Source organism: Pangasianodon hypophthalmus, chromosome 9 (genome assembly GCF_027358585.1).
Source record: "Pangasianodon hypophthalmus isolate fPanHyp1 chromosome 9, fPanHyp1.pri, whole genome shotgun sequence".
NCBI lineage: Eukaryota > Metazoa > Chordata > Actinopteri > Siluriformes > Pangasiidae > Pangasianodon > Pangasianodon hypophthalmus.
The window spans coordinates 11,507,082-11,520,695 of record NC_069718.1 but is presented as its reverse complement, the minus strand read 5'-3'; the positions used below and the strand labels follow the sequence as shown (position 1 = coordinate 11,520,695).

At 38.3% G+C, this 13,614-nt stretch overlaps 1 protein-coding gene across 4 annotated transcripts in view; it reads right to left on the bottom strand.

Moving 5' to 3' along the window:
- Positions 1–13,614, bottom strand: part of LOC113529863 (protocadherin alpha-C2) — a 102,967-nt gene that overhangs the window by 85,492 nt on the left and 3,861 nt on the right. The window contains exon 1 of one of the 4 annotated variants that reach the window (XM_053236881.1): positions 10,166–13,593. The exons of 1 other annotated variant lie outside the window; for it this stretch is intronic. In XM_053236881.1, the coding sequence (XP_053092856.1) occupies positions 10,166–12,526 (2,361 nt within the window). In that variant the 5' untranslated portion in view covers positions 12,527–13,593. 2 more of the 4 variants (XM_053236880.1, XM_053236883.1) reach the window with 2 other exon arrangements.

Below are 13,614 nucleotides of genomic sequence, written 5' to 3'. Positions count from 1 at the left end.
ATCATATCCAGTAATTCGTAGTAGCATTCTGGTTGCCATTTTGAACATAATGAACACAGCATCAGTAAAGTAGACAGCTAGCATTAGCAACAATAAGGGCATGTGCCAGGTATGATGAAAATGGTCACTTTATATTATTTTTTAACATTTTATTTTATTTATATTTCTCACTTATCTAGAGGAGAAACAGCTGCACAGTCATGGTCTGCAGCAGAAGTAGGCCCTACACACACTGCTGGCTTCTCTGAGAATGTCCCACACACTGTTGGTTTATCAGTGGGGCTAGCAAGCTGGAGGGGGATGCGAGTATGTATGGGGAATATTTTTTTGCAAAACTTACAAATAAATAGCATGAGTTTCACAAAACAAGATCTACAAATAAATCAAATGAGATGACCAGATATTACTCCAACCAATCACAGCATATATCTGCTCAACCAATCAGCAAGTGCCAGCTAGGTACTTCTGTATGGAAAAAACAGGGTCTGTATGGAATCAAGCAGGACCAGTTGACATCATCAATTCATAAATATTCTAGAGAAGTAACTATGACTCGAAAGTAGAAGTTGTACAAGTGTTACAAATATGCTGGGTGGTCTTTTAGTCTTATATGTATGAGTTTTTATGAGAAATTGTTGGCTATAGGTCAAGAAAGTGTAAAAGACACAATTAAAATTCTATAAAGAGCAAAGTATTGTTTTTGAAAAAAATAAAAATAACAACATTCACATTTCTTAATACATAATATTTTGGTGTTTTATTTTTTTATCTTCAAACTATAGATTTGATTTATTTTGAAATAGACTGTACTATTGAACAGTGAAAAAAACAATCATGAGTGAATGAGAATTACTTATACACATATTATACCCATCACTTATGATTCACAGATAGAACTGGCAGAACCCCAGCATATAAACAAAATGCTAGCAGAGACAGAGAATCATTCACATGCTTAATAATCCTCCCTCTCCTCCTTTTCCTCTTGTTTACACGTTTTCGTCACAACAGATACTGCCTGCTGCCAAGATGCAGGTGACCGAGCCCTGCTCCTCCCCAGTACACACAAGATTATTCATACTCTAACCACACTCCCTTAATGCATTGTATATACTTCTGAAGTATTTTTAACTCTAGATTTCTAGTCAAGCATTTCACATTACTGCCAACCCACCCACCTACACGCACACACACACACACACACACACACACAAACGAACTGGGAGAGAGAGAGATTTGTGACTTGGCATGAGCCAGAGTAATGCTGCTATTGTGTTTGGTTTTGAGATTTTGTTTAAAATAGCTTCTAGCTCCAGCTGGTTTGCAGGCTGTTCCAGTTACGTAGCCTGCTTCTCAAACACACACACACACACACACACATAAATTCACATGCTTACACACAGATGAGTCACACCCTTTCCCGCCAACCCAATCCGTGTCTAGATACTGACTTCCTGCCTCTCTCCTGCTGCATGCTACAGACATCCCACACCATTTTAACACTCCTATAGCTCCATCTAATTTTGTCTGCTGTCCTGGAGGTCATATTGATATTCTTCCTTTTATTTCCTCTATTACTTCCATAGAATCATGTTATAAAATTCTAAAATATGCTGTTATCTATTTATTTATTCCTTCTTGCTATGTCAGTGAGGCTACACTGATTTGAAATGGTGGAATTTAGACCTATTTAAATTTAGTTCTTTCTTTTATTGAAGAGTTGCAAAAACAAAATATGATTTAAAAAAAATCAGAAATTATGTGGCTGATAATTTAAAAAAAAAAAAAAAAAAAAAAAAACAGCTATACCCTTGAGGCTAGTTGGAGATAAGGGAGGGCGCTCCTTATATCAGAGTGGGACAAAAACAGAACTGACATTACCCACTACAGATCACCAGAACACTGACCTGACCTACAGCAGGTCTGATACCCATTAAACCTGAAAACTAATTCCAATAATTCATGCCACACTTGTGAATCTTAAATCACAAGTCCCATTTTAAACAGTGAAATTGCTTACATCAAGATCACAGACCTGATACACTGATAAGCTGTAATGGACCCAACTGACTCAGAATAAACTATTATTGGAAAAAAAATAATTAATGATTGTATTATACCTGAAATAATCTAACAAAAATAAAGATTTACTTCACATTTTCCATATTAAAGTGTGAAAAAATATTATCATATGATAGAGATTGAATGTAGGGAAGATTTCCTTTCACAACACATAATCATTAAGTCACTTAATCCATAGTAACCACTTTATTCTGATCTGGGCCACTGTGTATCTGAAGCTTATCTCGGGAGCAATGGAAGCAAGGCAGGAATACACAATAGATGGGACACCAGTCTCACCTAGGAACTACGGAACCATGCACACACACTCACACACATTCACACCTAGGAGCAATTTAGCATAGCCAATGCACTTAGTGGCATGTATTTGCATGGTGGAAGAAAACATGACAACCAGGAAGACACCAACATGGGCACGGGAGAGTATGCACCGAAACTCCACACAGACAGTAACCCAAGCTCAACTGGAGACCAAAATGGACCTGATACGCTAAGAGATGCAGCACTGTGCTGCCCAAAGCGCATAGTCTTAAATCATAATACAGAAAATAAATCTGTTCTGTTGCCTTGGCAACCGTTCTAAATTTTTATATTATGTTAACATAACACTCATTATTATGTAAGGCCTTATCAGTTACATCACTAAGCCCACTCACATATGTCAGTGTGGTCATCCATGCTTTCATCAATTTAGCACCACAGACATTGGCCACCTGCTCACATTCAGCCTACACATTGTTTTACATGTCAACCATGACCAATACTTATTACACCTGTGTTTTCTTACCAATGAACTTTATTGTAGCAGCCTTAATTTTTTTATTATCTGTCTTCTTTTATGCCTTACTGCATCAAATCACTCAGAATATATTTTGTCTCTAAAGTTCTGTCGCAGTTCTTTTTTAATTATTAATTCATTCACTGATCTTCAGTAAGCACTTTATTCTTTATCCTGGGAGCCTATCCCAGAAATCCTAAATGTGAGGTGGGAATACACCTTGGATGGGATGCCAGTCTATCGCAGGACACCATGCACACATACACACACACACATTCACATGGTCCCTAAAACCTAGAGGCAACGTAGAGTCACCAGTCCACACTGAAATGTTTTTGGGACGTAGCAGAACCTGGAGAAACCCACTCAGACATGGAGAGAACATGTGAAACTCTGCATAGATAGTAAACTAAGCTCAGGATCAAACCACGGACCCTTATGTGGCAATGATGCCAGCTGCACCACTGTGCCACCCTGTTATATGATAACCTTTCAAAATTAAAAGCAGAAATGACTACTAGAGTATAATATCCCAATATCCATATTATTTGGATTTGGAGTGCACTATTTTATGGACCTATGGAATCATTTTCAACCAGTTAAAGATTTTTTTTTTTACAATCATGTAATCAGACATCTTTTCATCCCACATTTTAAATACATGTTGACTTTTATTTTTATGGTGACCACTGTGCATCAGATTAAAAAAGAGTAATATTATGTGTGATAGTAACAATAATAGTATATTTAGTGGCACCTCACCTCTGTGGGATCAGGGCAGATTTTGTAATGTACACTTCCCTCAAGACATGTCATCAACACTCTGATTCTGATTCAACTTCTCTGCTTCTGATTCAACATCTTTCTTTCTTTCTTTCTTTCTTTTGCTTTTTTGGTTTCATTTTCTTAGGTTCATTTCATCTACCCTACATGTTGTCATTATTAACTGTGTCTAATTAATGCTTGTGCATATATTTTTGCTTTGTGTTTCGTACCATTGCTTGTTTGCCTTGTATGCTAAGTCATTACGCTTGTTTTCCATAGTGTGTTTACTCATGCTTCTTTCAGTTATTAAATCCTTTGTGCATTTGTATCCACTGCTTGCTTGTTTTTCATTTCTTTAAATAGTGGCACATTTTGTGTGTCCAAACCAGAACACCACTGCCTTGAGGCCTTGCTGCCTATGCTGTATCATGGATCAGTGTCTTATAATGCAGTGCTCCCCCTTCCCCACTGTGCTGATGTGTTCCAAACACATTTTCACCAATCTGGCTGCTGAATTGATGTTAATGCACAGGATTATGGGATATACAGAACAATAAAAGATACATGACTACTATCTCAACAGGGCATATAGATGCACCACAGCAGACAGTGTTTTATGCGAACATGACTGTATGACTTCCTGCTCATGAACAGTGCCCACGAAGACAGCTTTTGCTACATTTTAGACACACTAATTATTATAGAGTTCTGTCATCATGATACTCTTTGGTAATCATATAAATACACAGCAATAATGTTATTGGATTCCACAATAGTAGAAAAAAAACAACCATTACCGGAAAATATATAATCAGCCTCATTTCCAGTGAAGAGGTCTCATTCTTTGCACGATCCCTAAATGCATGTTTATGTCGAAAAGAAGCACATAAACAGAAGCTTTGTGTGTTGTTATGTACGCGACATAAAGTATAAACTGTATGTTATGGACTGTATGCCAGTTTTATATATATATGTATATATATATATATATATATATATATATATATATATATATATATATATACATATGTGTGCATTCTCTTTTAGACAGAATAGATTTTAAATAATACATGGTTTCATGTTTTTCATGTTTTTTCTGCTTTTAGTTTGTATAAAAGCATCAGGTTTGGTTACCACAGTAACTGATTCAACACAGCAGACTGTGTCTTTTTTTGAGGTGAGATTTCTGATACTGCAGCAGCAATGGACTCCTGAGCATAGACAATGCAGTAGCAGGAATACAAGTACTGCTGAGCCACACACTGGATAAAGCTCTCAGCACAGCTTGACTGCAGCCAGCATAACCGCTCTCCTTTCAAACAGATCCCTTTTATTAATACATTCACTAAATTAAGGGCTTGTTAACAACACCAGAAGAGGGAGCAGTGCAAACAGGGAGAAAGGAGAACAATGGAAATGTGAGGCTGAGCAGGGACTGAGACAAAGGAAGAGAAAAAGAGTGAGTGAGTGAGTGAGTGAGTGTGAGAGAGAGAGGTATGTTACCTCATACACAAAGAGAAGGTAGATACAGTACTGCTATTCCTGAGATAGATATCTCTATAGCATCTTTTATATCAGAGATTATGGATGTTTTTATGACAGTATCATTTTTCTATAAAGCATCAATACCAATTTAGATCTTAAACTGTTCTGAGTCTTTTACTTTAAATATTCATTCCTTTATTCACCTTCAGTAACCAGTCAGGACTGGGTATATCTGGAGCCAATCCTGGTAACATTAGGTGCAAAGAGGAAGAATTGACTCAGATGAGATAACTGCTCATCTCAGGGCACCATGCACACACTCACTCACACACCTAAGGGCAATTTAGCATAATCAGCCCACCTATCTACATGTTTTTGGACAATGTAAGGGAACCAGAGAATCCAGAGGAAACCCACCCAAACACAGAAAGAACAGGTGAAACTCTTCACAGACAGTAACACAAGCTCTTAATAATAATAAATAAATGATTAAATTTTTTTAAAAAGTGAGGGAAAGTTAGGCCATTGATTAGAACCTGTTGAGCCAGATGATGCTAATTGTGTAACTAAATAGTTTTAATAAACCCAACTGAGCAAAAATATTCTGTATGCACTGTTCACTAGCACACATCATATCTTTTTACAAAACTTGTATTATAAGAAAATATATATTTAAACCTTTGTATCATTAATAACTAAGCTTAAAGCTTTGTTAAGCTTTAACAAGTAAGCTTTGTTACTTTTTCATTAAATTGTAATAACTGTTATTTAAAGTTTTAAACTTCACATAAAACATTGCCTGTGTTTATTGTTACTCACATATGAAATAAAATTATCATTCCATCCTGGAAATGCGGTCACCTGTTTTAAAAAAAATGTTAGAATTTAAATATACTTTACTCAAAAATTTCACTCTGTTTCCTCATGCTAATTCTTTGTTGGACTGCAACCATTGAAAATAGCAATGTAATCTAATATTTTTAACAAAGAAAGCAGCAAGAAATTGCTACTAAATTATTACTCTTGTTTGAAAGAGAAAAATTTTAGTGCAAGGATTAATTAGAGGAATAGCTTACAAGCTGTCAGGATAGGTAGACCAGTCAGGGCCTAGACACAAAGACATAATTCTTACAATTATTTGTGAAATCATATGCCTTCCTAATACAACACTGCTCATCTATTGTGCTGTGAATGTGTCTGAGTAACTGTCTTTCTTCCTGATTAAAGATCCTGAAGCAAAGAGCTGAGCAAGCAAGAATAAAAAAGGCTTAATAGATGGGACACCAAGAATGAGAGAAATAAAGTACAACAAAACAAAGAGAATGAGCTCACAAATATAGTAAAAGAAGACATTAGTCCTTGCCTGAAATGTTTCACATACTGTTAATCTAAAGCCCATTTCTTACTGGCTAAATAGAAAGCAAGAAAGAAAGAGAGAAAATGAGGGAAAGTGAGTGCTTTAATGTATTTAATTGTGTAAAAAATGAATTCCACATATGGAGTGTGATTAAAACTACCTAATAAAGAACTATTGTACTACATACTGACCACAATGAAGTGATACAAAATTTCAGGCTACCAACCACCAAACAAGATTTCACAACTGCAAATACATGAGAGTTCACACATATGGCAATTTAGAAAGGCTGAAAGGTAGAGTTACAGCTTAAAGCATTTCATTTCATTCTTATTAAATTCAGTATCGCTATCATTATTTAAAATAAGGCTTAAATGTTTTAATGAGTCCACGATCAGAATCTATGGTGTATGTTATACTAAACACAAATGTCCACATCAGGCCTACACTGAACGATACCTTACCTCCCTAGATGTTCTCCTCCTGCGATCTTGTACCACTAGAGTATTTCCATTACTGCTTGGAACTATAGTAGAACCGATACTCATTCTGGAACCAACTAACGTGTAGCGTTTATCTCCGGATCTGTACTGGATGCTGTGACAAAGTGTCCCATCATAAGCTGTATCTTGTAAAAACTTGGAAGAATAGTCTGGAGATTTGGAGCACTGCATTGCTATTAATACAATGATACTGATGATGAAAAGCACTGAAACTGAACCCAGAGTGATAATTAAATAAAATGTAATATTATTATCCCCCTCATCTTTTACTGCATTTTTGACATTGGTATCTGCGAAAGGTTCTTTAGGCTCCACAACTTTGATAATCACAGTTGCTGTTGCTGAAAGTGACACGTTTCCATTGTCTTTGACCAGTATGACCAGTTTATGTTCAGCCTCATCTGTTTCTGTGAAGGAGCGAAGGGTCCTTATCTGTCCTGTATAGCGGTCCAAACCAAACAGACTGTGGTCACTCACTTCCTGCACTGAAAATAATAACCAGCCGTTGTATCCTATATCCGCGTCATAGGCTCTCACTTTAGTCACCAAATGTCCTGCGTTGACATTGCGGGGAATCTCCTCCACACCTTCAGCAGAACCGTTAGCGCTGACTGGATATAAGATCACTGGAACGTTGTCGTTCTGATCCAGAATGAACACATTCACTGTAACATTACTGCTCAGTGGTGGATTTCCGGAATCTGTAGCAACAACAAGGAAGTGGAATGTTTTAACTGTTTCAAAGTCAAAGCTTTTCAGTGCGTATATCTCTCCATTTTCAGGGTTTATGTTTAGGAAGGATGTATGCTTGTTTTGCTCAGTAGTATCCCTCCAGATCTGGTAGGTAATCATGGCATTTTCATCTAAATCACGGTCACTAGCAGATACAGAGAACATGGACGTGCCCGGTACATTATTTTCAGTTACATAGAAGATATGCGGGTTGAGGGAAAACTCTGGACTGTTATCATTTACATCAGATATCTGGACAGTGATAGATTTAAAAGATGATAAAGCTGGCTGACCTGCATCTTGGGCTACTACTGTAATGTCATACTGTGATATTTTCTCTCTGTCAAGTAATGATGCAGTTGTCAATGAATAAATGTTATGCTGTGAGGTCTGCATTAACCTGAAAGGTATTTCTTCAAGTACAGAGCAGGACACTTTTCCATTTAAACCAGAATCTAAATCACTCACACTAATTAATGCTACTGTAGTCCCCAATTTAGAATCCTCTTTTACTGTGCTCGAAAATGACGTCACTTCAATTTCCGGCGTATTATCATTTACATCAACAATTTGTATTAAAATGCTTTTATCGGCTGTCAGTGGTGCAAGTGCTTTATCCGACGCTTGAATATCAATTTCATAGTGGTCTTTCTGCTCAAAATCGATTTGTCCTTTTACAACTATTTCTCCTGTGACTGGATTCAGATCAAAAAGTTTGCGCAAGTCACTGTCTACATCGTGGCCAAAAATGAAAAACACTTCACCATTTACACCATCATCTAGGTCAGTTGCATTTACTTGCGCTACTGTTGTACCTATGGGCACGTTTTCGCTAAGCTTCACAGAATAGGAGTCTTCTGTAAAAACCGGAATGTTGTCATTTACGTCTAGGACATCGATAGTTATCTCCATAGTCCCTGATCTTGGCGGTTTTCCGCCGTCCAGAGCTGTGAGGAGGAGCTTATGACTAGGACTAGTCTCCCTGTCTAACGATTTTTGCAAAATTAGAAAGGGCATCTTTCGATCCGATCCTCTGTCTTTAACCTCGAGTCGAAAATGTTCGTTATGACTGATTTTATACATTTGCACAGAATTCATCCCGCTGTCTGGATCGCGTGCCGCTTGTATCTGAAAGCGTGAACCAGTCACGGCGTTTTCGGAGATTTCCAAACGCTTTTCTGTCTCAGGAAACATCGGAGCATGATCATTTATGTCCACAACCTCAACCTCTACGTAATGAATTTCTATAGGATTTTCAAGTGCGATTTTTAGATAAATCAAGCATGAGCTGCTTCTCTCGCATACCTCCTCCCTGTCTATCTTCCCTGTAGTATACAAGACGCCATCATCCTGATTTAGATTGAATAAGGACTCTCCTGTAGTAGATACGACACGAAATCCTCGCTCCTTTAAACTTCTGTGATCAAGACCCAAATCCTTTGCAATATTTCCAACCAGGGCGCCGTCTTTCTGCTCCTCTAGTAGGGAATATCTTATCTGCGCCAGTGCTACTCTCCAAGATAGCAGCGACAGAGCAAAAAGTACAAGGTTCAGTCGCCATGATGCGGATCCCTTTTGTTCCATTTTGAAAGAAAATTAGTGCAGTTTCCGATCACGTTAACAGACCCAATCCACAGAGTGTGTTCTCATATTGCTGTTCTTATGTAAATCTGGCTGAACCAAAGCAGTGATCAGATATGGAAAGTATGAAAATAGTCCTCACAGCCCGCGACGTGCTGCATACTAGAAAATATTACCAGTAGATGAGATGGTCTAACTAAGAGGCCAAACCCATGAGGTGCTTTCGTTTAGATTACACTGACACCGTGCGATTCAGTAGCTCACTGCAAGAAAACGAGATAACCAGTTCAATCCTCACCATAAACGGTGTTTCATTTATTTAGTAATACGATTCAGAAGCAATTCTCAATAAACTGCTCTTGGGACCTATTTAAATCTACGTTTGAGTACTTCTGTGATGTAGTAAATGAAAGTTTCAGCAGGAGTTCTGTAGGGAGCGCCAGTCAATGCGCGCCCGCGTTGCTGAGTTCCTTACGAGGACAGAGCAACACGAATTTCCCACAATGCCTTTGGTAAAGTTGCCACTAAAATACCAAAAGTGGACGTCATTAAAATAAATAAATAAATATAAAGATGCTATCCAATATCCAGCTCCAGGTCAAAAATAATTTTGTGCCATAACATTACGCACAACCAACCTCGAAAAAATCCATAAACACGGTCATGATTAGTGCCACAAACAAATACCAAAGTTACCATCTCTAGAGAAGAATGAAATTCCACGCCTAACAAAACTCTCTTTCATTTAAATGAAATTTGTGAAAATCCCCGAATTGTCGGATTATAACAATAGTGTGAGCAAGTTTGCCCACAGTCGCCATAGTGATGCAACCATTTTAATTGTTTTAAATGAATTTACAGTTGTAATTTTTTGTATCTTACCTCACCAGAAGTTCTCCTCCTGCGATCTTGTACCACTAGAGTATTCGCATTACTGCCTGGAACTAGAGTAGAACCGATACTCGTTCTGGGTCCAACTAACATGTAGCGTTTATCTCCGGATCTGTACTGGATGCTGTGACACAGAGTCCCGTCGTAATTTGTATCTTGTAAATACTTGGAGGAAAAGTCTGGAGATTTGGAGCACTGCATTACAATCAGCACAATGATACTGATGATGAAAAGAAATGAAACCGAACCCAAGGTAATGATCAAATAAAATGTAACGTTATTTTCTTCCTCTTCTTTTACTGCGTTTTCAACATCGGACGCAGCAAAAGCCTCTTTGGGTTCAACAAGTTTAATGATCACAGTCGCTGTTGCTGAAAGTGAAACGTTTCCATTATCTTTGACCAGTATGACCAGTTTATGTTCAGCCTCATCTGTTTCTGTGAAGGAGCGAAGGGTCCTTATCTGTCCTGTATAGCGGTCCAAACCAAACAGACTGTGGTCACTCACTTCCTGCACTGAAAATAATAACCAGCCGTTGTATCCTATATCCGCGTCATAGGCTCTCACTTTAGTCACCAAATGTCCTGCGTTGACATTGCGGGGAATCTCCTCCACACCTTCAGCAGAACCGTTAGCGCTGACTGGATATAAGATCACTGGAACGTTGTCGTTCTGATCCAGAATGAACACGTTCACTGTGACGTTACTGCTCAGTGGTGGATTTCCGGAATCTGTAGCGATCACGTGGAACTGGAAAGTTTTGACCTTTTCAAAGTCAAAACTTTTTAACGCGTAAATACACCCATTTTCCGCATTTACATTTACAAACATTTGTTTATTATCTTCGCCATTTTCTCTCATTATTTCATAGGTGATTATTGCGTTTTCATTTGTGTCTCTGTCAGAAGCCGAAACACAGAATAAGGACATGCCTGGAATATTATTTTCCATAACGTAAAATGTGTAAGGGGAGAGAGAAAACTCTGGATTATTGTCGTTTATATCTGACACCAAGATGGTTAAACTTTTCACTGATGATAAAGACGGTTCTCCTGCATCTTTAGCAACTAATGTGATGTCATACTCGTAGTGCTTCTCTCTGTCAATGGATGATGTAGTAACTAATGAATAAATGTTGTCCTGTGAAGACGGCATTAATTTAAATGGTATATCATCAGGAACTGAACAGAAAACTTTCCCGTTAATTCCAGAATCTAAATCAGTCACACTTATCAAAGCAACTGTGGTGCCTGGTCTGGAATCTTCTGAAACAGAGCTTGAAAGTGATGTTAACTCTATTTCTGGCGCATTGTCATTGACATCGACTATTTTTATAATCACACTCTTATCTGTTGTCAGTGGTACAGTACCTTTGTCTGATGCTGTTATATCAATTTCATATGCACTCGTTGCTTCAAAATCAATGTGTCCTTTCACAACAATTTCTCCAGTGATTGAGTCTATATCAAAAAGCTTGCGCAAATTACTGTCAACATTATTAGCGAATCCATAAACAACTTCTCCATTTGGGCCGTCATCTAAGTCTGTGGCATTCACTCTTATGACAGTGGTACCTAAAGGTGCGTTTTCATTCAGCTGGATGGAATAAACGTCTTTGGTAAAAACTGGCATGTTATCATTTACATCCAACACACGAACAGTTATTTCCATTGTTCCAGATTTGGAGGGTCTTCCACCGTCGACTGCAGTTAATAACGTTTTCATGCTTTGCATGATCTCTCTGTCTATGGGCTTCTGTAAGACCAGAACGGGAATTTTACCACCTTCTCCACGATCTTTGACTTCGAGTCGGAAATGATCATTCTGGCTGAGTTTATAGGTTTGAATAGAATTTGATCCGCTGTCAGGGTCGCGGGCTGCGTGAAGCTGAAAACGCGTTCCGGGTAACGCCGACTCCCATATCTCTAAGAGTGTTTCTTTTTCAGTAAACACAGGAGCATGATCGTTCACGTCTATAATCTCTACAGTCACATAATGAATCTCCAGTGGATTTTCCATGGCGATCTTGAGATTGATCGTGCACGATATGCTTTTCTCGCACACCGTCTCTCTGTCTACGTTTCCACTAACATACAACGCTCCGTCATTCTGATTTACCTTAAACAGTGACTCCCCTGAAGACGACACGATGCGGAATCCTCTCTCTCTTAAGCTTCTTGCATCAATTCCTAAATCCTTTGCAATATTTCCAACCACGGTACCGTCCTTCTGCTCTTCAGAAACAGAATACCGTATCTGTGCCCATACCGCTCTTCCAAACAACAACGATACAGCCATGAAGGCAAGCCTTACATGTATCCTTCGCCATGAAGCACCTCTCCTTTGTTCCATTTTGAGCGGTTACAAATCCTACACAAAATAATCACCACAAACGCACGTTACTTAATCCTGCATATGAACATAATATCCTCTATACCGGACTACAAAGTGCCCTAAGACTAACGCATGTTCTCACTTCATTCCGTCTGATATTTGGCAGATATCCGTGGTCACTGAAAGGGCGGGCACGACAACCATCTTATTTTTACGTCAAGAACCATCTTCTAGTTCTACAGTGACACCTCGTGAATTAAACGTTTATTGCAGTGAAAGTGTTTACCTGCAAGACGATGTAGGCACAGCAGTTACGTTTTTCAGCCATTCAGCCGTTGTTTTTCTTGAACTGGACAAGACTGTGTAGAATCCACAGCAAAGTACCAAACTAACTTATTCACCACCTAACTAAATTACCTAACACCAAGCAAACAAACAAAACAATTAAGTAAATATATAAGAGAGTAAAGAACAATGACAAAAATGTAAAGCCCAGAGCTAGTACCTTGGGCAGCGACAAATGCCCCGGAACTAATCTGCCAGCAGCCGCAGTTGCTGCATGGCTTCCTGTCCTTACACACATGATTCTGCGTCAATAGATCTTGACCAAATCATTCTTGAGAGGAGTCTGATACGTTAAAATGAGTGGAATGGTATTTAAATAAAAATTTACATACAGTACATAAATACACAGGCTTCATACATTATAGACACATACATACAAAACAAGCTTTCAACACCCATGTTACTTCGTCCAATCATGGCAGAAATTGGCTCAATCAGTCACTATAAAATTTGCAAGCACTGCAGTATTATGCTACTTTTAAATGGTTACAGTGAGATTTCCCCCTCTTCTTAGCGTTTCGTGCACTTTCTGCTGGTTTGAACAGGACGGCTGATTTATAAACTGCAAGCACTATAGGCCTATGATATAATTATGCAAGGCGGTTGTGAGTAAACTATAATGAATTTACAAGTGCAAATGTACAAACAGTAGTGACCATACTCTTTTGCATTCTGATGCAGAATCATTTTTATTTCTCATAGTTTGCACATGATTTGGGTTAATCTCAAAGTAATGGTTACAGGTTAGAATAGTCCTTGGA